Here is a 26,168-nt window from a genome sequence, read left to right on the forward strand (position 1 = left end):
CACCAAGAAAGAACCAGCTTTATTAGGAGTCTAGGCATGTCTGGGAAACCCAGTTCAGTCACAGAGAAGAAAGGCTAATATTGGCACAGGAACACAGGAAACTGGCATTACAGAATATCCTCTCGAAAACCAACCATGAACCTAAAACCTCCATCTTAATGCCTAACAGAAAAGCTGCTAAGTTTAGCCCCGGTGAAACTTGGGGAAGGTCCTAGTGAAATAATGAGATTTGTGCAGAAAAGGAGAGCTTGCTCCAGCAATGCTGAATCTGAGCTCCATATAAGGTTAGGGGTCTGGGTGGGAGGGAAAGGTAAGGGGGACGCTCTCATCTCTCACACAAGGCCACCTTGGGGTGCAAGTGAGAGAGGAACCACAGTTTTTGTACAAAGGGAAGACCATGGCAGCAGAGGGACGCTGGCAATCTCTGTCATGAGGTGGAGGACTCTGTACAGTGTGAGGGCGCCTCCAACAGGTCCTGGCGACCCTGGCAGCGCTTCCTGAGGCCTCTTGGGAGACAGCCATTCTGGTTCTGTCCTGACTTCCTTCAGAGCAAAACTGCCAATGTCCAGCACCAAGTCCAGGGTCATAATCAGCTGAGGGGAACGGAGTGGCCACCCTATGACACCTGTACCTCTCAGTCGAGGAGACTTCCTTTCTGGAGCAGTCAGTTTCCGCAGACCGAGGGAGAGCTTGCCCAATATGGGCCCAGTCTAGAAATTATTCCCACCTTCACATGAGCACCAGGTGGAGAGAGTCTCTCATGAGGCAAAGCTTTAGATCTTGCCCCTCAGGTGATGGCCCCTGGACAAAAGATCGGTCTGAAGCTGTCGGTGCCCAGGTGCTAGTCTCTGTCCCACGGGTAGCAGGCACTGCCTGCTGACGATGGGCCCAAGCGATGTGATGCTTAACTCTCCCAAGAAGAGCGCTCTCTACTTTCACAGGCAGGAAAGGAAGAAATGAGGCAGGTTTCAAGGGAGCTGATACCACTTAATTCTTCCATCGAATTTGCTGTGAAAAAAACAAACAATGATCAATTTTTCACTGATCCTTACAGATAGGCAGAGGGAATTCGATAAAACAAGGCCCACAGCTAGGTAATGTAAGGAAAAGAAGGATGGAGGGGGGAGGCTGAGAAAAAAAAAATTTTAATGTGGGGAGGGAGTTCATTTATTTAGAGATGGATTAAGTTCCTATTCTGTATCTTACAAGCCTGATTTAGGGCATTTATTCTGGTTCTGCCTGCCTGAGGACAAAGATTCACTAGCTGTAGCTTGTGCAAGGTTCCAAAATATCTAACAGGGACCTAAGCTCCACGTTAACAGTAAGCTCAGCAATTTTCTGCTATGAGAGATGAGTCAGCTGTGTTCCCCAAATAGCTAAAATCTATTTCACCCACTTCTTTCTCCCAACAGGAAAGTCACATCCAGCCCCAGGAAACTATGCAGTTTGGATATTCTGAATGTGTAACGTTTCTTTCTGGACTCCCAGTAGTTAGTCCTTCCTGCCTGCTAGGTTTAACAATGATCAGAGGGCTACAATTGTCAGCCAAGGTCCCCACATCACCCTTATGTCATCCCACATCTCAGGAGTGACTTCTGCTGTTCTAACCAGCGCTTTTGACCTGTAGGACCATAGGAGACCCTTATCAAGAGATCCACAGGCTTGGCTGACAGCAATCCCATCCAGGCCGTGGCAATATAAACTCAGTGCTACTCTATGAACTGTCTACTGACACTGCTGGAGGCGTAAGCTGCAGCTGCTCACCGAGCTGCTGAGAATGGCGTCAATCTTCTCCTCCTCGGCAGATCCTTTATCCACCTTGCTTCTGTACGCCAGCAACTGCTGACGATCCTTCAGGTCCCGGCAAGTCTATCACCAAAACAGACAACAATAGAAACCACCAATCAGCCTTCTCCAGAAGGGCCTTTTTCCTTTTGTCACTCCCGTTTTGAGCTAAGGTTCAAGGAGAAGCCAGGAAGCTACAGTGGGATGACCGTGGGGTCAAGCACCCACTGAACTTCATGCTGAAGAGAAGTCTACAGAGGTTACGTGGCTTGATTCAGTTCTATGAATTCTCCGAGTGCAACGAATTTATAAAAGCAGAGAGAAACCAGTCAGAGGGCTGGGAAAATCATACAGGAGTGCTGGTCTCCAAACTAACTCTTTTTTTTTTTTTTTTTTTTTTTTTACAAACAAGTGTTAATTTAAATTTATTTATCTATTTATTTTTAGCTGTGTTGGGTCTTCATCTCTGCGCGAGGGCTCTCTCCAGTTGCGGCAAGCGGGGGCCACTCTCCATTGCGGTGCGCAGGCCCCTCACTATCGCGGCCGCTCCCGCTGCGGAGCACAGGCTCCAGACGCGCAGGCTCAGTAGTTGTGGCTCACGGGCCCACTTGCTCCGCGGCATGCGGGATCCTCCCAGACCAGGGCCCGAACCCGTGTCCCCTGCATTGGCAGGCAGACTCTCAACCACTGCACCACCAGGGAAGCCCCTCCAAACTAACTCTTGCCAGACCACTTTATCCACTGAGTTGAAACTGAGAGATGAACCTCAGGATCTAGGACTTGAGACTATAATCTCCCACTTTCCACTGAGGTCTAACTCAGGGTTTTCATTTCTTACGGACTCACATCAATGACGACATCATGACACTTGAACTTGGTGGCTAAGTTCAACTTTGTGTCCACATCTTCCACCAGATTGACATACTCCTGTAATATCTGTGAAAAGAAGTACTTCTGATTAATGATTCCCAGATGTATTAAACCCAGAGCTCTGAAAGGTAGAAAAAAATCCTGAAGAAGGAAAAGAGTCAGTATCTGCAGTCTACAATTCCCATCATCAACCACAGGACTAGTTTTGCAGAGGGAAATGAGGTAGACCCTCTGCAGTACCTCCATGCTCCCCCAGGAAAGAAGGGCCCATTCCTCCTTATCCCAGAGCTAGATACCCATGCCAGCAACAGGTGTGCCCTAGACCTGACCCCGTGCTGTGCCCCCTTGCTCCTTGATGTCCTTTCTCATTAAGTTCTCTTTTTGCATCATTTGAATAGTATGTCAGTACTCCACCCGGGCTAAACACAGTAGATGTTCCTCAGAGAGGGTAGATTGGGCTTACTTCTTAAGGGCAGAGGAGAACTTCCTTCCCTGGCCTTTTCTATGTCAAGGTGCAGTACAGCCATTATGCTGCCTTTAAGATAAGACCAGAGCAGGTCAAGTCTCCCATCGCTGAGCACTAGAGGCTGAAAGTTAGGTTTCCTAGAAGATCCTTTACCCTCTAAGAGCCATTACCTGGACAGGGGCACTGTTCTTGTGCAAAATTTCCACAACCCGATGGAAGCCAATGGGTGCTCTCTTCTTGGTATAGCCCAGCCAGTTCTGAAAAAGGAAGATGGGGCAGCCGTGGGTAGGCCAGACATCTGAGCTAATCTCCCTACGTTTTATGGTCAGACTAGAATAACATGGTGATGAGGAGTGGATGAATGGGAGGGGAGGGAGAGAGAAATGAAGAGAGATGAGGGTTTCAAAAAAGTCAAGGAACTCAGGAGGGTGGAAAAGAGTCAGAGGTATGAAATAAGTTCTTAGATCTATAGGCACTAATGCAAAAAAATGTCTGTGAAATATGGCTAAATAAAATAAGCAATTTACTTAACAATCCTTGTAGTATGAACTTATCTGGGTAGACTGATCCTACCCTTTACAGCTTTATATTCATATAAATGTTTACTTGTCAGTTCATGAGGAAAGGTCTGGAAAGCCACCCGTCAAACTTTTCACAGTGCTTGCCCTGAGAAAGGAACAGGTGGACAGTGAAAGAGGAACTTCACTCTTTACCCTCTACACTGTCATATCGTGTTTGATTTTGACACAGGCATATATTGCTTTGGTAGTTAATGTAGCCAATTAAACAAAAAACTGTCAAACCCATAATGGAAAAATGGATATTTAAACATAAACTAATAGAGACATGACAACCAAATGTAATGTAAGATCCTTGACTGGATCCTGACAGCAAACAAAAACAAACAAAAACCAGCTCTAAACAGCAAATTCATGTGTATGATAATATTCTTATATTAATGTTAAATTTCTTGAGAATGATAATATTGTGGTTACAAATGAGATAAATGCCTACGTAATTAAAGGAAAAGTATCATATCTGCAACTTACTTTCAAATGTTTCAGCAAACGAAAAAAGCATATGGCAAAAATGTTAACAAATTAGTGAAGCAGCTGAAGACTGTTTAACTATTCTTTCAGCTTTTCTTTAGGTTTGAAACCTTGGAAAAATAAAAATCTGAAGGAAAAATGTCTACCAGTAACTAGAACTTGAGACTCCCAGGAGGCATGGGATGACAAGATGGTATCTCCAAGGCATCAGCGGCATGGAACAGTCCCAGGGCACCCACCTTTGTGGTAAAGAGGGCATCGACATCATGCCAGGCCCGAAGCTTGGCGCGAGCAGCCAGGGCTGTCAGCACATACTGTTTTTCTGGGATCTAGAAAGCAGAGGCCAGGGGAAATTAAAGAGAAGTAGAAACGCATCAGGGGAGGTGCTTGAGAATTCTGGAAAGATAGGCAAAAATATTCCCTGGTGTTGATTCTGCCTCTTAAAATCCACAAATCTCTCAGGTTTCCAAGACCCAGCACTGCTGCAGGCCATTCGGTTAAAGCCTTCCCTCACTTCCCACAAACTTACTCCATTTTCCCCTTAACCTTGCACGTTAAGGGACTTACTACTGTGCAGGGACAGAAAGCAACATCCACTACATGCAGTTACTTTGATACTACTTTTACCAAACACTGACTAATTTATATCTACCTTAAATGTCTTCTTCAAGTTGACCGGACTGCTGAATGTGCCCTAGGATGAAAGTGAAGAAGGAATTTTAGTGGTATTTCTCAAATACTACCAATCTCCCCTTTTCTTTTCCACTACATAGACAGTCTACATTTCACTTTGTAACCATTCAAACCCGGAAATTAATTTAAGAGAAAAGCTCCATCAGGTCTAATTGGATATCACCATAACCCAACTTAAGAGGACTGGATTAATAGGTATGGTGTATTTCCCAACTTTATGCTAATCCTATGATCATTATGATCATGCCCGCCTATGGTCATTAAATTTACACCTGTTCAAACAAATTTTTTAAAGTACCCACAAGTAACTATCCCCTGCTGCTCTTCTCTATACTGTGTGAATCCATTTGAAACTATGGACCCTTGAACAGAGGCTGCTATGGGAGCAGCACTGCTGCATGCCAGCTCACTGGAAGCCATGCAAACCCTTACAGACCTCTTTTCTCCTCTTGGTTCACCCCTGCTGAGAGCCGGGAAGGCTTCCCAGATGGATTGCCGAGAATTATGCGCACCCATTGTAAACAGGATATGCTGAAGTACTGGCTTTGAAATATGCTCGTCTTGTGCAGTGAGGATGTGTGGGGCCTTTCTTTCACGTTCTGCCTGTACCTCAGCCTCTGTGTAGTGGTAGAAGCAGGAGTAGAAAAGCGTCGTCACTAACGGCATGTTGAGGATAGAAGCTTTGCGGGGGTGCTTCCGGAAGATTTCAGTCTGTCCTGCTGATTCTAGATGTCGATCATTTGCCTGTGGTGGCGTGAGCCAAGTGAAAAAAAGAACAATGTCCATGGAGTAGAGGCAGGAGAGAAGCCTTTACTATTACAGCAGTTGTGCTTCCTACCCTAGGAAAGAGGCAAAGAAGAGAAAAAGAAAAGAAATTGCCTAGGATAGCCCAGAGGAGCTTAAAATCCAGAAAATGATGACAGGTCCAAGTTGGATGGAGGAAGACCAGAGAAACAGTGATGAAATGGAGTTCTGGGATGAAGAGGACCTACTTCCAGGTTAACAGCAAGTGAGAAGAAAAAGGATGCCTGAAGACAATGGACAGAGGCTACCACGTAGAGAGAAAGAATGAAAGGCTCTTAGAAAATGTAACAGGAAATGACCTAGGTGGGCAGAGCAGAAGTCTCCTAGCTGCTGAATGGCAGTGAGCTTTGGCACTGAAGCAGAAAGTGTAGAGATGAGGAGTCTAACCTCGATAATGATCTGACGTTCCAGGAGCGTGTAATGGTCTTGTATGTGTGCAGAATCTTCTGCTGAAAACGGCAAACTGGGAGAGGGCCAGAAGGTTAGTACCTCATTCTCTGCTCAAACAGGAAACAAACCCAACTAAACCAAATCACCACTGTAAGCATAAAAAGCTCGTGGGGCTTCATAAATCTAATCTCAGTTCACCTTTACAGCATCCCTGAAAGGCAGAGAGAGAGAAAGCAGAAAATAGAGGAGACCGTTGGCTGGGATTTTATATTTAAGGTTTTGTCGATTCAAAAGGGAGCCTAGCCTGAAAGTCCACGAAATATACACAGTCACTGGGGATTTTGCTGAGGAATGAATTAGAATCCCCTCATTGTGGGAGTTGGAATGTTTGATGAACGAGTCACTTAGCTAGTGAGTGAGCCTAGCCAGCTGCCTGTCATCCACATCCCTGTGAAGCACAGCGGTTCCTGTCATTGCTTAACGTCAATGCTTAACTCTGCTTAAGGGGCACTTACATTTGTTAGCATTTTTTTTTGAGCAATTTTTATTGGGGTATAGTTGCTTTACAATGTTGTGTTAGTTTCTGCTGTACAGCAAAGTGAATCATGTTAGGCATTTTTTAATGCAGAGTAATAAGGTAAAATCAAGTTACACAGCACGGCGGTATGTTTGTAGATTAGTAAAGATCTCTCAGAGCTCTACATAATGTCAAGGGTCCCATCTTCAACACTACATTATATTTTTACACATGAAGAAGTTGAGGGACAGTGTCTTGCCTAAAAGCTATATGGTAAGTCAATGAGTAAGGCCAGGAATAGAAGCCAGATTTTAAACTCCCAGTTCCCAGACCTTCCTTCAGAAAGTGCTGCCTTATTCCCCTACTCCACTCACTCCAGGAAGAATTCTGAAATTCAACTACACTCTCCCAGATAAGTGTGATCCCCAGCCAATTTTTGGAAGAGATAAAGAAGACAGCAAAAGGTTCCAGTTACTTCACTATTCTAACTTCTCTTTGTTTACGAGAGGCCATACGACGTATCAGCTCAGTAGCTGATAAAGTTAAAATTACGGATTACATTGAAATAAACAAATTTCTAAATGTGAAACCTGGAAATCATGTCACATGAGGAATGACTAAAACAACTGTGACCACTGAACCTCAAGCAAGGTCTACTAGGTAGACTCCACACCTGTCTTGACAGATACAGGGAAGCAAGTTTTAGCTCAATATAAGGAAGCACTTTCCAATAATGAAGGCTGTCTGACAATAAAATAAGCTACCTCCCTGAGAACTGTGTGCCCCATCACTGGAAGAATAATATGTGGGGCTGGTTTTTACAGGGATTTATATTCTGAATGAAAGCTGGACTGAATCAGTAGTTCTTGGACTGTGGAGTTTCAAGGACCAGTAACACTGAAAATAATATATAAGGTAAAATGTTGCCAACTTTTTCTTTTATTACATAAGGTCAAACACAAAAAATTATAACCCATTTTTCTACCAAAAAGGGGGTGGAGGAAGAGGGGGAAAAAAATCCCAGAATAAAAGGCAGTCTTTCAAATTAAATAAATATAGCTTTAGGAGAAAACTCTCTACATTGACCTTATTATGCTCAACTTACCACCTATCAGAGAAAACTCTGTGAGGACTAGTGTTTGGAACCACTGAATGAGATGATCATTAACGATGCTTGTATGATCCATTGTTAGCCTTTCCCTGCAACCATCTATCCATTCTATCCTTTTTTAGTCTTTTCATTGCTCTGTATAAGAGTATTTATAGTTAAAAACATTTCTCCCCCACTTACCCAATGCAGGTCTTAAGAAATTCTTTTCGTTTCTCGGGGTCCTGAATGTTCAAATGCTCTCGATAATGGGTTAGCTACAAAAAACAGAGAAAGCCTTTGAGCTATTTCTTTTCCTCAGAAGGGCAAGGTAGCTCTGTAAGTAGATTTCCCATGCTTAAAAACTAAATTCTCATTACCAGAGATTCCTCTGTGAATAGATGAGGGGGCAGGGGTGGGCAGGAGGGCCAAGAATGATTCAAAATTATTATCTCTAACTGCATTATCCAATACGGTAGCCGCTAGCCACTAGTTTCAAGAAAAAGTTGTTCTTAGGAAATCTTCATATTCTACGGGGATAAACTAAAAGCAGACTGTCAGCTTTGCCAATTCCAAAGTTTACAAGGTTGAAAAACTCCAAATTTATATACAACAGCATGCATGACAAATCACCTTCAATTCAAACATAATACAGAATATGAAGAAAATATGAAAGTTTTAGATAAAAATCACATTTATTTTCACTGATTAATCAAACTTCAAAATAACAAACTTTATAAGCATGCTATTTGAAGAAAATTCCTTATAGTTTAGAACCTACAGAAATTAAAAATGTAAACAAAAAGTTTTTCAAAGTGATTACTACAGATCCCCAATCATTTTGAGTAGATTTAGATAAAGGGTTTTTGAGATTTTCCCATGCCTTGAATATTAAGTACAAGTTCCTTTTACAAAATGTTACTGAAAAACATTTTCCTGACTTATATTCTGTTGCGTAAAGAAGGTTAAAAATATATTACCACCAGTGTGTGGTACAGCGACTAAAAGGACAATCCCGACATTGACAGCACTGAGAAATTCTTAACCCTGCACTGTAATGTTCAACTGTTTAAATGATCACTGAAGTCTGAATAATACAATTACATTTTTGGTAAACTTTCAGATTTATTCTTGTATTCCAGGAGTTTCTTCTCTAATGGTGAAAATCTGCCCAAAATCAATTTTAACACTTGGTCGTTGAGCCTTCAGCCAAAATGTGTCTTGGCTGCACCGTCAGCAGCCTGACCTATCTTCCTTCATGACCTGCATCTGGTTTCTCATCCCTCTTTGCTTTCAGTATTATCTTTAGTATTAGAAGCCAAAACCCCAAAGCTCCAACAAACCAAGAATTGAAAACAACTAGAAATTAAGAGACAAATTCCAAATGGACCAGGCCAGTTTTCATTCGGCTATTAAAAAAAAAATTATTCATAAGCCCAATCAAAACAGCATATAAAAAGAAACAAAATGGTACATCATTTGGATTGTTTTTAGGCTTCCCAGATGCCTTTCTCTCCTGGATATAATCAATACCAAAGGAAAGAAAATATTCAATCAGTCTGGGATCTTGGAGGCTGGGTTTTGGCTTAGACTTCTGTTAAAGAGGCCCCCAACTGAAACAAAGGCCACACTTACCGCAAGCTCTTCTGTTCTATCTAGGAACCTGGGAAGAAGCAGAAGGCAGCAGGGCATTTGTATTTATTGATGTGTGGCAGTATAACCTCACAAAATAGGATGACTGCTCTAAAAGAAACACAATTCAAACTCATTTGCTTCTATACATAAGATAAGCCCTTCTCTTCTTAAACTCTCTACTAATCAGCAACCCCTTGAGAACACATGGTGGATCAGGTATCATCGTTCCCCCATCTACCTAGCTGAGCAAAGAGTAGGGACAAGAAGACACTGCAGGGCACTAACAACTGTAATGTTAACAGATCTGACAGAAAGGCTCAGAGCCTCCGCAAAACCTTAGCCCACGGCAGTCTTCTGGTTTGTTTTTTTTTTTAAATACAGCTGAAGAGTTTTTTTTCTTTAATAAATGTATTTATTTATTTTTGGCTGCGTTGGGTCTTCGTTGCTGCACGTGGGCTTTCTCTGGTTGCGGCGAGCGGGGGCTACTCTTCATTGCGGTGCACAGGCTTCTCATTGTGGTGGCTTCTCTTGTTGCAGAGCACGGGCTCTAGGCACGCAGGCTTCAGTAGCTGTGGCTTGCAGGCTCCGTAGTTGTGGCTCACGGGATCTAGAGCGCAGGCTCAGTAGTTGTGGCGCACGGGCTTAGTTGCTCCATGGCATATGGGATCTTCCTGGACCAGGGCTCAAACCCGTGTTCACTGCATTGGCAGGCGGATTCTTAACCACAGCGCCACCAGGGAAGCCCTGGGTTTTTTTGGGGTTTTTTTTTTGCGGTACGCGGGCCTTCCACTGTTGTGGCCTCTCCCGTTGCGGAGCACAGGCTCCGGACACGCAGGCTCAGCGGCCATGGCTCACGGGCCCAGCCGCTCCGCGGCATGTGAGATCCTCCCGGACCGGGGCACGAACCCGCGTAGGCGGACTCTCAACCACTGCGCCGCTAGGAAAGCCCCCTGGTTTTTTTTTTTTAAAAGATGAAAACACTCTTCTCTGTTAGTACAATCTTGGAAACAGATTGCCTATACTGCCCTCTGTTGTTTTCAGGTACAGCATACAATGTGTTTGGTCTCTCCCCAACGGTGGTAAGGCCTTGGAGAACAAGGACTTGTCTTCTGATTCCTTCTTACCCTGAATGGACCACTATAATTAACATCACTAATTTGGCATAGAGGTGATACTTAATAAAGCCTTGTTGATTAGGAGGGAAAGAAGGAAGGAAAGGAGGAAGGAGGGAGGGAGGAAAGGGCTGGGGGAACAACCTGTCTTGATGAACATGTCTTCTGCAAAATTCCTGGCTAACCATCTGTAACCTTGACCCTGCCCAGGTGACCTGCTTTCCCCACCTTAGTCTTCGGGGCAGCTCATCACTGTGCTGAAGCCATGGGGTAAATGAAGTTACCTTGGGCCACATGTCAGCCTAACCAGAGGTTCCAACCCCTTCTCTGATACTGAAGAAAGGACATAAAATAGTCCCTACCAGTTGAAATGAGACAGGGAAGAAACACATGACAGAAGACAGCCACCCCCAGTAGATACGCCTACCTCTTGCCTCTCTACCTATCAGAATCCTATCTAGTCTCACAGGCCCAACTCAATTCCTAATCACTTCCGTGAGGCTCTCTGCAGATATCCTGATTGAAAATTCTATTTGCTTCTTCTGCTCTTCCACTGTACTTCTCACTGGCATCACTGGGGACCAAGTAATAAAAGATACCTTTATTCTAGGTCTTTTGTAAGAAAATACTTAATAAATATTAATACTACAGACTAGGCATTATGCTGAGTGCTTTACACACACGAACTCTTTTCATCTTCATAATGACCTGTGGGGTGGGTATCATCATCTCCATTTTACAGATGTGAAAACTGATGCTTGGAGAGGTTGAGTAACTTGCTCAAGGTCACGCTATGAACTAAGTGGTGGAGACAATATTCAACGCAGGTGCTTGACTCCAGAGCCTGGTTCTTAACCACCTGCTGCACGGTCACTTTATCATAGGTTGTGGTACATTATTAGTTATCCCATCACGTTTCTTTTTTCTTTCTTTTTTTGTTTTTTGGCCGTGCTGCGCAGCTTGCAGGATTTTAATTCCCTAACCCGGACTGAACCCTGGCCAGAGCAGTGAAAGTGCCAAGTCCTAACCACTGGATCGCCAAGGAATTCTCCCATCACGTCTCAATATCCTATCTGATAAGCATTTCCATAAAAGAGGGGCAGTGTCTTCTCTTTCTTTGTATTATCGCCCAGAGTGCTTTGAACAAAGTACTTAACGAACTTTATCAGTTCTTACCTAAAGAGGTCCAAAAGCAGCTTTTGATCCCCTATCTCCTTAAGGAAGTGAATGAGATGTCTCAGGGCAACCTGCCGCACCTCCAGCTCTCGGAAGAGGATCTCTAGCAGGCAGGAAGGAGTTAAATGGGGAAAGATTAAAGCCTATTACTCAATAGGAAATTGCTCTCCCTACTCACACATTCCAAACATGATCTCCTCAAAATCCATCAGAAGCTAGGAATGGTTTTCTATGGTGCCCATCCCTATGGCTCAACCCACCAGCAACATACTCCATGGTCCAGGGCAATGCTTAGCCTTTGTGTTAACTTTCAGTTCTCACCAACCCAAACATCAGGCACTGAGCATGGACTTTCACATCCTCAAACCCACACAGACATCTGTCTGTCCAATAAATGGAGGGGCTTTGTAGTTACTGTAGTTATCACCCTAAAGGAAGAACAACTGCCCTCAGGGTTGTGATGTGTATTCAGAAGTCTCAGGCCACCCCAGCTGTCCCTAAAGTAGACTTGATGCTGGTAAATTCTGGTATGAAAGCCACAATGCCATTCTCCCTTCAAATGTAGTAGATACCTTACTGACTGAAGATTTCCCTCAAACCACACTCACCTTTGCTCAGTGTCCTCTTCAGGAAGATCAGAACCTAGAGGAACAAGAGAACCAAGAATGAATTATCCTGTGTAACCTTCCAAACACAAGGCCCTGCCTGAGCACCTGATGTCTAGGAATGAGGCCAGCAACTCATCAGGAATCTCTGCCGGTCTATACAACAGGTTTCTCTATGTGATGGACACATGGAATGAGCTGTGTCTTGGGAGTCCACATACCTGTGCCCCTACTGGTGAGAGGCACCTCCCTCCCTGTGTGAGAAGCTGCTCTCACATCTCTCCTCCTTCAGATTATTTTTGAGAACACAAAGTGGCCAACCTACTGCTTCTGGGTCATAATCAAGAGTGCCACACACAATGCATATCCTGCCAGCTAAGCCTTAGAACACATACTTCTGAGAATCTTCCACTTCAAGAGGAAACCCAGGGTCTCTACTTGACATTACCAACAAGGACCTACTGTATAGCACAGAGAACTAGACCCAATAGAATCTGAAAAAGAATAACTACATATATAACTGAATCACTTCACTGTACACCCGAAACTAACACAGCACTGTAAATCAACTATACTTCAAATAAATAAAGAGATTTTTTAAAAATCTATTCTGATTAGACTTTCAGAAACTAATGAAAACAATACTTAAACAACAAACAAAACCCACAACTCACCGCAGTAATGACGTTTCCATCGTGCATGCTTACTGCTTCTTCTAGGAGTTGTAGCTTGTCCTGTAAGGAGCGGAATCTTTCCAGGGAGCAGACCTGGCAGAGTAAGAACAGAATTGGTGTGCAGGGAAGAAGACAATTTCCTATATTCTTTTGTCACTGGATACTGAAGAATGGGCAAGAATAAACTAAAATGTCCCCAAGGAGAGCTTCTTTGTTTTTACACAACAGCCCCCAGCACTCTATGAGCCAAGAGGTTCCCATCACACCCTCCCTAGTTCAGCCTTACGCCCTAGAAGATGCTGACGTCCTGATGAACTCTTGCCAAAGTCAACAAGTAGAGAGATCACTTGTTCTCTTTTCCTCTTTTTCTTTAAATCTGGTTTTTCAGTTTGTTTGTTTGGTTGTTTTTTTTCAAACCCTGTGTCAAGGGTCGACTTTCAGTAGGTCGCAGCGAGGGAGCTACTCTGCTACGAACGACACGCTGACCCAGAAGCAGGTCGTCTAGGAATAGTTTAGGACCAGGTTCCCCAGGAACGTGTGGTGTGTGATGGGCAAGGCGGTGGCTGCCTTTCCAGCAGCGCCCCATGTCCTAGGACGAAGGGCTCTCTGCACCGGCCCCCGGCCCCGAAGTGCCGCAGGGTACGCCACGCCACTGGGGACAGTGGGGGACCAGCTATCTGAGGCCAACTTGTTCTCTTTTTAATGAGGCATAATTTGCATAGCATAAAATCTACCCTATTTAAGTGTACAGTTCAGTGAGTTTGGCAAGTAAATAATTCCATGTAACTACTACCACAATCAAGATACAGAACATTTCCATCACCCCAGAAAGTTCCCTTGTCCACTCTGATGTCAATACCCTTCTCCTATCCCTACCCCCCAACAACCACTGATCTGTTTTGTCACTAAAATTTTGCCTTTTCTAGACTTTCAGAAAATCAGAATCATACAATATGTACTCTTTTGTACCTGGCTTTTCACTCAATATAATGTTTCTGAGATGGACCTATATCTTGTGGTATTAGTAGTTTGCTCCTATTTACTGGTGAGTAGTTTTCCATTGTATGGGCATACCACAATTTTTTAATCCATTTACTTACTGATGGATATTTGAGTTATTTCCACTTTAGGGGCTGTAACAAATAAAGTTACTATGAACATCTGTGTACAAGTCTTTGTATGAACATATTTTCATTCCTCCTGGACTGTATATGTCTAGTAGTGAAACTAAATGTGTTTAATTTTGTAAGAAACTGTCAGACTACTTTCCAAAGTAGTTTTACTATTCTACCTTCCTGCTTGCACTGTATGAGAGTTCCAGCTGCTCCACATCCTCCCAACGCGTGGTAAGATCAGTATTTTTAAATTTAGCCATTATAGCGGCTGTATAGTGATATCTCAGTTTTAATTCATGTTTTCTTGATAACTGATAATGTTGAGCATCTTTTCAAGTGCTTATTGGCCACTCATGTATCTTTTTTGTGATATAACTAGTCAAATCTTGAGCCAATTTTTATTTATTTATTTTAAAAGATTTATTTATTTAATTTATTTTTGGCTGCGTCAGATCTTAGTTGTGGCACACGGGATCTTGGTTGAGGTATGCAGGATCTTTCGTTGCCACGTGGGCTCTTCGTTGCGGTGCATGGGCTTCTCTCTAGCTGTGGCATGTGGGTTTTCTCTCTCTAGTTGTGGCATGCAGGCTCCAGGGTGTGTGGGCTCTGTAGTTGTGGCACACGGGTTCCAGAGTGTGTGGGCTCTGTAGTTTGCAGCACACAGGCTCTCTAGTTGAGGCACACGAGCTCAGTAGTTGTGCCTCGTGGGCTTAGTTGACCCATGGCATGTGGGATCTTAGTTCCCTGACCAGGGATCAAACCTGCGTCCCCTGCATAGTAAGGCAGATTCTTTACCACTGGACCACCAGTGAAGTTCCCTTTAGCCAATTTTTAAATTGGATTGTTTGGGACTTCCCTAGTGGCACAGCAGTTAAGAATCTGCCTGCCAACGCAGAGGACATGGGTTTGATCCCTGGTCCGGGAAGATCCCACATGCTGCGGAACAACTAAGCCTGTGTGCCACAACTACTGAAGCCTGTGCGCCTAGAGCCCGCCTGCTACAACTACTAAAGCCCACGCACCTAGAGCCTGTGCTCCACAACAAGGGAAGCCACCACAATGAGAAGCCAGTGCACTGCAACGCAGAGTAGCCCACGCTTGCCGCAACTAGAGGAAGCCTGTGCACAGCAACAAAGACCCAATGCAGTCAAAAAGATTTTTAAAAGTTTAAGAAAAAATAAATTGGCTTGTTTATCTTCTTATTACTGAAGATAATTCATTATTTTTATATACATATTCTGGATAAAATCCTTTATGACACATGTATTTTGCAAATATTTTCTCCCAGCTATGGTCTTTTTGTGGTTTCTTTCGTTTGTTTGTTTGAATTTATTTTATTTATTTTAGGCTGCATTGGGTCTTCGTTGCTGTGTGAGGGCTTTCTCTAACTGCATCAAGTGGGGGCTACTCTTCGTTGAGGTGCGCAGGCTTCTCATTGCGGTGGTTTCTCTCGTTGTGGAGCACGGGCTCTAGGCACGCAGGCTTCAGTAGTTGTGGCTTGCGGGCTCTAGAGCGCAGGCTTAGTTGCTCCATGGCATGTGGGATCTTCCCGGACCAGGGCTCGAACCCATGTCCCCTGCATTGGCAGGCAGATTCTTAACCACTGCACCACCAGGGAAGCCCGTCTTTTTGTGTTTTTAACAGTGTTTTCTTGTTTTGTTTTGTTTTTGTTTTGTTTTGTCTTTTGCGGTACGCGGGCCTCTCACCACTGCGGCCTCTCCCCCTGCGGAGCACAGGCTCCGGACGCACAGGCCCAGCGGCCATGGCTCACGGGCCCAGCTGCTCCGCAGCACGTGGCATCCTCCCGGACTGGGGCATGAACCCGTGTCCCCTGCATCGGCAGGTGGACTCCCAAACACTGCGCCACCAGGGAAGCCCTAACAGTGTTTTTAAAGAACAAAAGTTCTTAATTTTGGTGAAGTCCATCTTTTCAATTTTTCCCTTTCTGTTTGATGGTTTTTGTGTGCTTAGGTAATAAGTCTTTGCCTAACCCAAGGTCACAAAGATTTTCACCTATATTGTCTTCTAGTTTTATAGTTTTAGCACTTATTCTACATTTAGGTTTATGATCCACTTTGATCCATTAATTATTATGATGTCAATTCTCCCCAAATTGGTATATAGATTCAATGCAATCCCAATCAAAATCCCAGCAGCTCTTTTGTAGACACTAACAAGCTGATAGTAAAATTTATATGGAAATACAAAGGATCTAGAATATCTGAAATAATTTTGGAAGAGAAGAATAAAGCTGAATAACTTATACTACCTGATTTCAAGATTTACTACAAAGCTACAATAATCAAGGCCTTGGTAATGGCATAAGGATAGACAAATAAATCAATCAACTAGAAGAGAGTCCAAAAAGAGACCTACATATATATGGTCAATGCATTTTTGACAAGGGCACCAAAGTAATTCAATGCAGAAAGAATAGTCTTTTCAACAAATACTGCTGGAACAAACGGAGAACCACATGGGAAAAAAATGAATGTCAATTTTTACCTCACACCATATACAGAAGTTAACTCACAATGGATCAGACCTAAACATAAAAGATTGTTCTCACTCTTAAAGGCACTACTTTTCACTCTCATCCATCACTCTTTTCCCCCTTCCCCATCAAAGCAACACTAAACCCTGGAGAATCAGAAATTTTGCAGCTGACTTGTCATCTTAGTGGATTGATTTTCCTCCTGAAAACCATTTCATTTAACAAATATAACTGAAGAGAAAGGTCAAGCTGCCCAGCTTCCAAAAAAATCTCACAAGAATTCTCTCCCCAGTGGCCTTACCTTGCCCTTCCGAAGGCGTCGCACTGTGTCACTGGGGCTCCAGTCATTGCTGTAATCCTGAAATATTAGCAACGCATGAATCCCAGGAAGTTAAGGGATCAGAATTATAAGTGTGCCCGCTCCTCATCTCAAACTCATAATCTTAGTCCCTAAAGGGAAGATATTTTGTGGAAGGAAATGGATGAAAAAACAAGAACTGGCATGGTCTTGTTCTGAGTTTCTTAAGGAACTAGAACAGAGACAATACAGGCAGGAGGAGTTGGATCATACAGGGAATGGATCAACTAACAAAACCAGCAACGCTATGCCTAAGTGGTTCAGGATTTCAACCCCTAAATGCAGTTTTGGGACTCTAATTAACGGCTTTGCCAACAGAGGGAAAGAGAGAAACATGTTCCTTTTTTGGACCTTATGATATAATTTCTTCCTTTTGAATCGATTTGCTTTTTTATGTGCTTCATGGGAATATGAGTTCCACCAAGCTTCCAGACCACAGTGATGATCAAAAGTACAACCTAAAAAAAGGCAGCATAATGGGTAAGGAAAGTGTGCCAGGACTGAATCAGAAAATAGAGATTCTGAGTCCAAGTTCTACCATTTAACTAGCTGTGAGACTCCAGGCAAGTTCTAATGTTTAAAAATCCAGTTTTCTTACCTATAAAAGGGGTTTAAAATCATACCTGCTCAAAGATTTGAGAAAATCAAGCAAGATAACATACGTCAAAGTATGTCAAACTGTGTAAAGATATAACACAGTGTAGGATATGACTCACCCTATACTCCCCCTTGGGTCTCCCTAGCTCTGGAGCATAGCTCTTGGCAGGTGTGTCTGACAGAGCTGAAAAAGAACAGGCAACTGATTCAGAAGGGCACCATCTCCTGCCATTCCCTTCCTCTACTGCTTCCTTCTCAGGAACATTTTTTTTTCATTTGGCCCCCAAGGCATCATTATGGCCCAAAGTAGATCCCATTCCTCCCCCAAAGACAGCAACCCTAGAAGTTACCCTTTGCCCCTGTAACCAGAATGGTCTTGACCTCCTTGCTCAGCATCAGAAAATCTTTCTAATAATGATGATGGAGTCAGAAGAAATGTCATCATCTAATTATCACTTGTCCCCATGACTCCCCAGGTTGTACCCCAGATCAGTAACATCTCCCACAGTGAGCAAGAGAAGAGGGTCAATGCCTACCATCAGAGAGGGACTGGAAACTTCCAGGTCTAGTTCTCCCTAAAGGTAAAGTACACATAAGGTCAACAGTTCAAGTCAGAGCCATTCAGACTTGGTTAAGGATTCAGTGCACATAGAACTTTTTTATGCAATATGAGAACTTAAGGCTTAAAAAAGTTTTTATTCAACTTCAGAAATTTGAGGTGCTACGAAAAAAAAAAGGCACTGAGGAACAGTTTTTAAAACTGTGGTTCAAATATCCACAACATAAACTTTACCATTTTTAAGTACACAGTTCAGTGGTACTGAGTACATCCACACTGTACAGTCATCACTACTATCCATCTCCAGAAACTTCTCATCATCCCAAACTGAGACTCTGTACCCATTAAACACGAACTCCCATTCCTCCTCACTCTCATCCCCTGGTAACAACTATTCTACTTTCTATCTCTATGAATCTGACTATTCTAGGTATCTCATAGAAATGGAATCATACAGTATATGTCGTTGTATGTCTGGCTTAATTCACTTAGCATAATGTCCTCAAGGTTCATCCATGTTGTAGCATGTACGAGAATTCTGATCCTTTTTAATGCTGCATAATATTCCACTGCATATACATGCCACATTTTGCTTATTCATTCTTTAGTCAATGGACATTTGGGTTGTTTCCATATTGTGGCTATTATGAATAATGGTATTATGAACACTGGTGTATAAATACCTGTTCAAGTCCCTGCTTTGAACTCTTTTTGGTATATACCTAGAAGTGGACTGCTGGATCATATGATTGTTCTACGTTGAATTTTTTGAGGAACTACCAAACTGTCTTCCACAGTGGTTGTACCATTTTATACTCCCACCAGCAGTGCACAAGGATTTCCAATAGAAACGCACAGAGGTAGGAAGGAATTTTGACCTAGGCAAATTTCTTCAACTGAATCTGTCACAGGGTTAATGTCAGTTTTGTTCATCATGTTCTAGAGACCCAGTCCGAGCCCTGTGAATTCCCCTCATTTCTGCCCTTCCTGATCCCCAATTGCCAGCTCTAAAGATTTTTTTTTTTTTTTTTTTTTTTTTTTGCGATACGCGGGCCTCTCACTGTTGTGGCCTCTCCTGTTGCGGAGCACAGGATCCGGACGCGCAGGCTCAGCGGCCATGGCTCACGGGCCCAGCCACTCCGCGGCATGTGGGAATCTTCCCAGACCGGGGCATGAACCCATGTCCCCTGCATCGGCAGGCGGACTCTCAACCACTGCGCCACCAGGGAAGCCCTCTAAAGATTTTTTGTCCCTCAATAATCTTTTTCTTACAGAGTAAATGAAAATTATAGCCTCAGTGGTTTTTCTTAAAAAAAGAAAAGGACTCCCTGCCCCTTTAACCATCACTCTTTACCTCTAAAAAAGCTGCTCAGGGAGTAGGTGGAAGCAGGTTTGGGTAGCTGTGCGTAGGAGGAGAAGCTGTTCCGGTTCTTTAGCTGTTCACGCTCATGGTTTGACCCACTACTACTAGCAGTCTCTTTGATGGACCATGAGATACCTGCAAGATAATAAGATCTAGATCAGTAATTCTCATCCAAAATAATGCCTTGGCATCCAGCATTCCAATAAACTCTAAAAGCTTTTCATTAGAGGCTCTGGTCCCTTGTCAACATGAACTTAAAAAATTGGGGCAGGGAGAAAGGACAGAATCAAATAGACCAATCAACAGAAAAAAAGGGGCAAAGGAACTGAATAAATGGATCACAGAAAAGGAAATACAAGTGGCTATTAAACATGCGAGAAGATGCTCAACCTCACTCTTAATAAGAGAATGACACAACATAACAGTACACTGAGATACCACTGGCCCCCTGTAAGATTGGCAAAGACCCAGAAGTTTGGTAATACCCCGTGTTGCCAAGGCTGTGGTGGAGAAAGGAATACTCTGACACTGCTGGTGGGAGTCCAAACTGGTGCAACCCCTGTGGAAGGCAACTTGGCAATATCTAACCAACACAGATGCAAATACTCTCTGCCAGTAATTCCACTCTAGGAATTGATCTTTCCGATACTCTTATCTGGGCAAAATACAAGGTTATTGACTGCAATATAAACAACAAAAGATTGGAAACAATCTAAAGTTCATCAACAGTGGACTGGTTAAATAAATTATGAGAACGCCATACAATGTATACTAGGCTGCTATTTTTAAAAAGGGAGAGGCAGAATGACAAAGCTCTGTATGTCCTGTTATGGAAAGATCTTCAAGCTATACTGTCAAGTGAAAAGAGCAGGGTATAAAGTATGCTACCACTGGTGTGAAAAAGGGAGTAAAAATATATATTCCTATATGTATTTCCAAATGCAAAAAGAATCTTTAGATGAATACACAGAAAGCAAACAACAGCAGTTGTATTTTGGGTGGCCAGGGCCTGAGAACTGTGCAGATGCATGACAGTGGGGGAGGGAAACTTTTCACTGTGTGCCTTAAATACTTATTACTTTTTAAATCATGTGACAGTATCTCCCAGTTTAAAAAAACAAACTTGGACGTCCCTGGTGGCGCAGTGGTTGAGAATCTGCCTGCCAGTGCAGGGGACACGGGTTTGAGCCCTGGTCTGGGAAGATCCCACAGGCCGCAGAGCAACTAGGCCCGTGAGCCACAACTACTGAGCCTGCGCGTATGGAGCCTGTGGTCCGCAGCAAGAGAGGCCGCGATAGTGAGAGGCCCAGGCACCGTGATGAAGGGTGGCCCCCGCTTGCTGCAACTAGAGAAAGCCCTCGCACAGAAACGAAGACCCAACACAGCAAAAAAAAAATAATTAATTAATTAATTTTAAAAAAATCCCCCCAATGAATTAGCAGAGTTTAAAAAAAAAAAACTTAAAAAATACACTTAAAAGTCAGATGAAGGGACTTCCCTGGTGGTGCAGTGGTAAAGAATCTGCCTGCCGGGCTTCCCTGGTGGCGCAGTGGTTGAGAGTCTGCCTGCCGATGCAGGGGACGGGGGTTTGTGCCCCGGTCTGGGAAGATCCCACATGCCACGGAGTGGCTGGGCCCATGAGCCATGGCCACTGAGCCTGCGCGTCTGGAGCCTGTGCTCCGCAACGGGAGAGGCCACAAGAGTGAGAGGCCCGCGTACTGCAAAAAAAAAAAAAAAAAAAAAAGAAAAAAAAAAGGAAAAGAATCTGCCTGCCAATGCCAGGGACATGGGTTTGAGCCCTGGTCCGGGAAGATTCCACATGCCGTGAAGCAACTAAGCCCGCGCGCCAAAACTACTCAGCCCGCACTTTTAGAGCCTGTGCACCACAACTACTGAGCCTGTGCTGTAGAGCCCGCGAGCCTAGAGCTCGGCAACAAGAAGCCCAAGCACGGCAGTGAGAAGCCTGAGCACCGCCTGCCAGCAGCAACGAAGGCCCAAGGCGGCATAAATAAATAAATAAATAAATAAATAAATAAATAAATAAATGGGAAAAAAAAAAGTCAGATGGACTCTGCAAAGGTGTTAAGTGGTATTACAGAACAGCTAGGCAGTGAGACTTGGTGGCTAAGGAAATCAGTCCTGCTAGCCAGTTACGAGCATTTCAGTCAGCAGTTCCCAAATATGACTGCATATCAGAAGCATCTGTAGAGCTTATTATCAATTGAGACCCCACCCTACCCCCCAACCACCCCCATTCCCAAGACCTACTGAAGTGGTGCCTCTGGAGTGAAGCCTAGAAATCTAATTTTAACAAGCACCCCAAGTAAGTCTGAAATAGCCAGCCAAGCATTAGCCCTGGGGTAGCAGGCCTAGATAGCCGTATGGAAACTACTGCTGTATTTCCCCAGTATCTTCTCCTGGGTTAAATTTCCAGATGTATGCTCATCTGAAAATAGTTTAGCCTCATTCCCTTTCCTGACAAGTATTGAGGAGACTTTACTAGTGGTAAGAACCCTGAATAATTAATCCTTCCTAGGGCCTCTTCTACTTACTTCCCACAGGTTCCCTGCTCCAGCTGACTCTCTCCAGGTCATCGTCATCATCATCATCCACGAAGTCTCGAAGGCTATTCACCGCCCGCTTGGATTCCTTTAACTGCAGACAGACATAAGGCAGGGCACTCAGGCAGTCACCACTTCTCACCTCTCTCTCTGACAGCCAAGAAGGCTGAGGAACTGGGACTTGAAGATGGCCAACATTTTCACCCTCTGCAACTGAAAGCCTAGCCTGCTAGACATTTGCCAAGAAAACAATTTGCTTTTTAGCCAACACTGGAGTCCAGTGGCAAAAGGTTAGGAGGAATCAAAACCGCTTTTGAATTCTAATCACACTCCTGGTATTGACTTGCTTTGTAGTGAGGTTATCCATCTCTCCAAAAATGAATCTGCTTCCCCATTTGTAAAATAGACACAATAAAGACAAACTTCCAATCCAGTTCATCCTTCAAAAATAATAAATTGGGCTTCCCTGTGGCGCAGTGGTTGAGAGTCCGCCTGCCAATGCAGGGGACACGGGTTCGTGCCCCGGTCCGGGAAGAGCCCACATGCCGCGGAGCGGCTGGGCCTGTGAGCCATGGCCAGGCCTGTGCGTCTGGAGCCTGTGCTCCGCAACGGGAGAGGCCACAACAGTGAGAGGCCCACGTACCGCAAAAAAATAAATAAATAAAATAATAATAATAATAATAAATTATATCACATGATAAAAGACTTAGGGTTCTTGAAAAAAAAAACTCAAAGAAATGAATCATAAGAATGTAAAGGAAAAAGGGCAGAGAGTTGGTTTTTACAATCCCCCTCTTTTCTCAGGGTTCTTTTCCATGAAGATTTTTCTAAAGATCTGACTGAAAACACTTCTGAGCCTCATGGAGACAGGTTACTGAGGATGCAAGGGGAAGGGTACACAGTGGAAGAGGGTGAGACCTTCAGCAATTGTTCACGGAAACCTACCTGTGACAGCTCATCATCTTCGTCATCAAAGGTGAAAGCCTTGAACTTGGAGCTATTCCAATACTCCTCCTCATCACCCTTTGTCCGATTCATCTGGAGTGAGAGGAAGATAGATATATGTCCCTTTCTGGAGTCCCCTCAAAAGAGCTCCAAAAGCTTTAAGTTCCTAGACTACAAACTCCCCACAGTAATCAGGGATGTATGAAAGTGTCTGGTAAAGCAAATACTGAACATGCCATATAAAATCAGATCCTTGGGTCTCCAATCAAATCATACTTTTGATCCTCTGATTACCCACAAGTAGTCATTCATTCCTAGAGCAGCTACTTTCTTCACGGCACTCTCTCAGGTGTTGTAAGGAATATTTAAAGTGCAAAAAATAGTCCCCCTCTGAAGGATCCTACAACAGAACTCGGGTATTCAGCATAAGTTATGTATAAAGGTAATAGTACAAAGCAGGCAAGTGTTAAAAGAATGCATCACGAACTTTGCTGAATATACAATATCAATCAAAGCATGAATAAAACAGATAATAACTGCATTCATGTACTCAACATATATCTATTGAGTGCCATCTCTGAGGCACTGTTCTAGGCTCTGGGAATACTACAGCGAATAAAACTGACATATATCTTGCTCTCATGTGTGCTTGTTAAATGCCTGAAGGCAAGCAAGCAATTAAAGGAAGCTAAATTATCCCCCTTGTATCTTCAAATCATGATTAATTTATTAACAAGTATTGGCCAAAATGTGGGAAATGAGGGCATGGCCAAAAAAGTATATAAAGAATCAGTCAAAACACGACAAGTCCCTCTCGTAACTACTCTAAAATTAGATTTCACCCCGAAAAAAAAGTTTTGCCTTAGAATTACAGACTAAACTATCATTGCCAACTGGATTAGAGTGAAAACTGATGTAAGCCAAGAACCAGGTACCAAACCTTCCACAGCACCCAAAATAACTCCAAAGGCTACAAAGTGTCAAATTCTAAAATATCAATTTGCTTTTTCTTTCATCTCAGTAGCACCTTTCTCAATAGAAGGTTAAGAAACACTCATCATGGCAGCCCCATTGAGGCTCCCAATGGCCCTTAACATACTCTGCTCTCACTGTGTTTTCAGGGGATCTAGGGATGGCAAAGGTAGGAAGAGAATTTTTTACTATCTGATCCTTTCCCATTGCAGACATCACTAATTGATTTCTACTGAACCCAAATATGGCTTAAAAATCTTTTTGTATATTTAAGCCAGGGAGTCAAAACCAAATAACAAAGCTAGCAGAAACAATAAAATCATCACTTATATTGGAAGAAGCATAGGCTTTGTAGTCAGGCAGACTTGAATTCAAATGTCGCTTCTCCAATTCTGAGCAAACTGGGTAAATACTGTTATTTACTCCTAAGCCTTGGAGAAAGTGATATCCTACCTCACAGGGTTGCAGTTAAGAATAGGAGTCAAGAAACAGCTAACAAAGTGCCAAGTATAAAGTAAATACTAAATGTTAGTTGTTTTTAGTATAGGATATCTTCTGCCATCTTTCTATCTCGGCCATCTGCAAAATTTGGGCATAACAACAGAAACCTACCTTTTGAGATTGGTGTGAGGCTTAAACCAGTTAAAACAATACATGTAAAGCACATGTGCTGACAGAAAATTAATGTTCAGTATTAATTTTTATTATTAATAAATCGCTATCTTAGAAAAAGCTAGAAGAATATTTCAAAGCATTCCTGAAGCTTAAAAATTTTGATACAAAAATTCTGAGTAGCCATCACAAACACTGAAGGTGTGCATACTGCAGGTAAATGCCTCTGGTACAGATGCCGGTTTATAAAGCACTTTGTGATCCTCAGAACAACCCTGTAACACAGGCTTGGCAGATTCCATTTCACTGATGAGGGAAATGAGACAAAAAAGGATTAATTATCAAAGTATTCAGCTAAAGCTAGCTGCTCCTAGCTAATCCAGGTTTTCTGTCTCCTGGGTCATTTCCACTCTGATTTGCATGGTTCTTTTATCACTCTAGGGAAAACGAGGGCAGGTCATTACTACAGTAAGTAAATAAATGTAAATATCTACGGATAGGCATAGAATGTGTCTAACAAACCCCAAAATCCACCAGAGGATTTCTGGAATCTTCTTTAACCATGCAACAGCAGTGGACATCTGACACTAACCTGTACTTCTAGCGCCAAGTCAGAACACAGATTTACTTAGCAAGTAAAAAGATAATGATTTAATGGTTCTACAATTTATAAAGCAACCAGGTACAATTTTAAGAGGGACTGAGAAAGCTGCTTCAACATGATTTAAAATATTTCAAAGGCTTGTCCTTGTCACTTGTTTACTGAGATCCCATCATATAGGGTAGTAGATCCGAGGGAAGAACAGGACACGACAAAGAAAGGAAAACGATTCAACCAAAAATATCTATAACCAACACGCTCCCGGCCTTAGGACACCCCAGAAACCAGCTACTGAGAAGTTACATTCGGATTCATTTATCAGTTTTAGAGCCAGGCTACGAACTGAGACGAGGAAATGTGGGTTAAACTAGGAAGACTCTACGGGCGAACGTCCAGGAAACACGGATCAACCGCAGTGGCCAGAGCCCAGAACCCTGGTACAGTAAATGCTCGTTCAAAATCAGTTGTCCGGGCTTACTCGCGACCCCAACCCCGAGTGGACAGCGGCTCCCAGCCCACGGGTCGCCGGGACTGGAGTAACAGAGTCAGGCCTGGGGGGTCTAGGGACGCCTCAGAGAACAGGGTGAAAGGATATGGATGCGGAGAGGCTTGACCTGGCCAGATATGTGGCCCAAGGGCTTTGGGACACCCTCACCTCTTCCACACCGAGCCCTCCCTGTCAGGTCAGCGTCAGAGTCCTCAGCCGTTGCACCGACCTTTCTAGACAGGTTATGCGGCATAGAAAAGAGGCGGAAGGGGATAGTCCCGGGGAGAGGCGGTCGGCTGTGGGGACGAGGACCGTGGGGTCAAAAAAGAGGCCGCAGGGCATGCTGGAAGTTGTAGTTCATTCCGCCTCTGTCATCGGGCGCTGTCTGGACGGGCCACAGGGCCCTATTGACTACAACTCCCAGAATCCGCAGCGTACCGTGCTTAAGTCTTTTCCACTACATTGTCCGCGGTTATCCTGCGGGTCAGTCAACAAGACTACAACTCCCATGAGGCTTAGCATGGCCGATTAAGCGTTCAGGGAAACAATGAGACGTGTCCTTTGTGTCTCCACGGGTGAGGAATGACCGTGTGAGCGGTTGCATTTCGTGTCTTTTAGGCGATAACCCGAAGGAGTTTGGA

At 43.6% G+C, this 26,168-nt stretch overlaps 1 protein-coding gene across 2 annotated transcripts; it reads right to left on the reverse strand.

Moving 5' to 3' along the window:
* Positions 1 to 25,811, reverse strand: VIPAS39 (VPS33B interacting protein, apical-basolateral polarity regulator, spe-39 homolog). 2 transcript variants are annotated; one of them, XM_082617964.1, is made up of 20 exons: positions 25,696 to 25,811; positions 22,856 to 22,948; positions 21,902 to 22,004; positions 19,341 to 19,484; positions 17,964 to 18,002; positions 17,547 to 17,611; positions 16,774 to 16,830; positions 12,864 to 12,956; positions 12,193 to 12,226; positions 11,585 to 11,687; positions 9,297 to 9,324; positions 7,866 to 7,939; positions 6,055 to 6,130; positions 5,473 to 5,607; positions 4,823 to 4,864; positions 4,410 to 4,499; positions 3,292 to 3,378; positions 2,632 to 2,721; positions 1,765 to 1,869; positions 1 to 1,008 (listed from the first exon to the last, which is right to left on the reverse strand). In XM_082617964.1, exons 2-20 carry the CDS (start codon positions 22,946 to 22,948, stop codon positions 988 to 990), a joined length of 1,479 nt encoding a protein of 492 aa, XP_082474090.1. In that variant the 5' UTR covers positions 25,696 to 25,811; the 3' UTR covers positions 1 to 987. The 2 variants fall into 2 exon arrangements, 1 of the variants encoding a protein (XP_082474090.1); XR_014293792.1 differs by lacking the exons at positions 1 to 1,008; positions 1,765 to 1,869 and adding an exon at positions 3,728 to 3,787 and having other exon boundaries at positions 2,711 to 2,721.
* Positions 25,812 to 26,168: the final 357 nt, after the last annotated feature.

This window comes from Mesoplodon mirus (genome assembly GCF_964341445.2).
Source record: "Mesoplodon mirus genome assembly, chromosome: 4".
In the NCBI taxonomy this organism is placed as follows: Eukaryota; Metazoa; Chordata; class Mammalia; order Artiodactyla; family Ziphiidae; genus Mesoplodon; species Mesoplodon mirus.

Bases quoted from the DNA above. Each gene is read 5' to 3' on its own strand.
- VIPAS39 (XM_082617964.1), bottom strand. From the start codon at position 22,948: ATGAATCGGACAAAGGGTGATGAGGAGGAGTATTGGAATAGCTCCAAG. The intron at 16,831-17,546 runs GTGAGTCATATC...CTAATATTTCAG, and splicing joins GACCCAAGGGGGAGTATAGG to GATTACAGCAATGACTGGAG. The intron at 11,688-12,192 runs GTGAGTGTGGTT...CCTGCCTGCTAG, and splicing joins GAAGAGGACACTGAGCAAAG to AGATCCTCTTCCGAGAGCTG.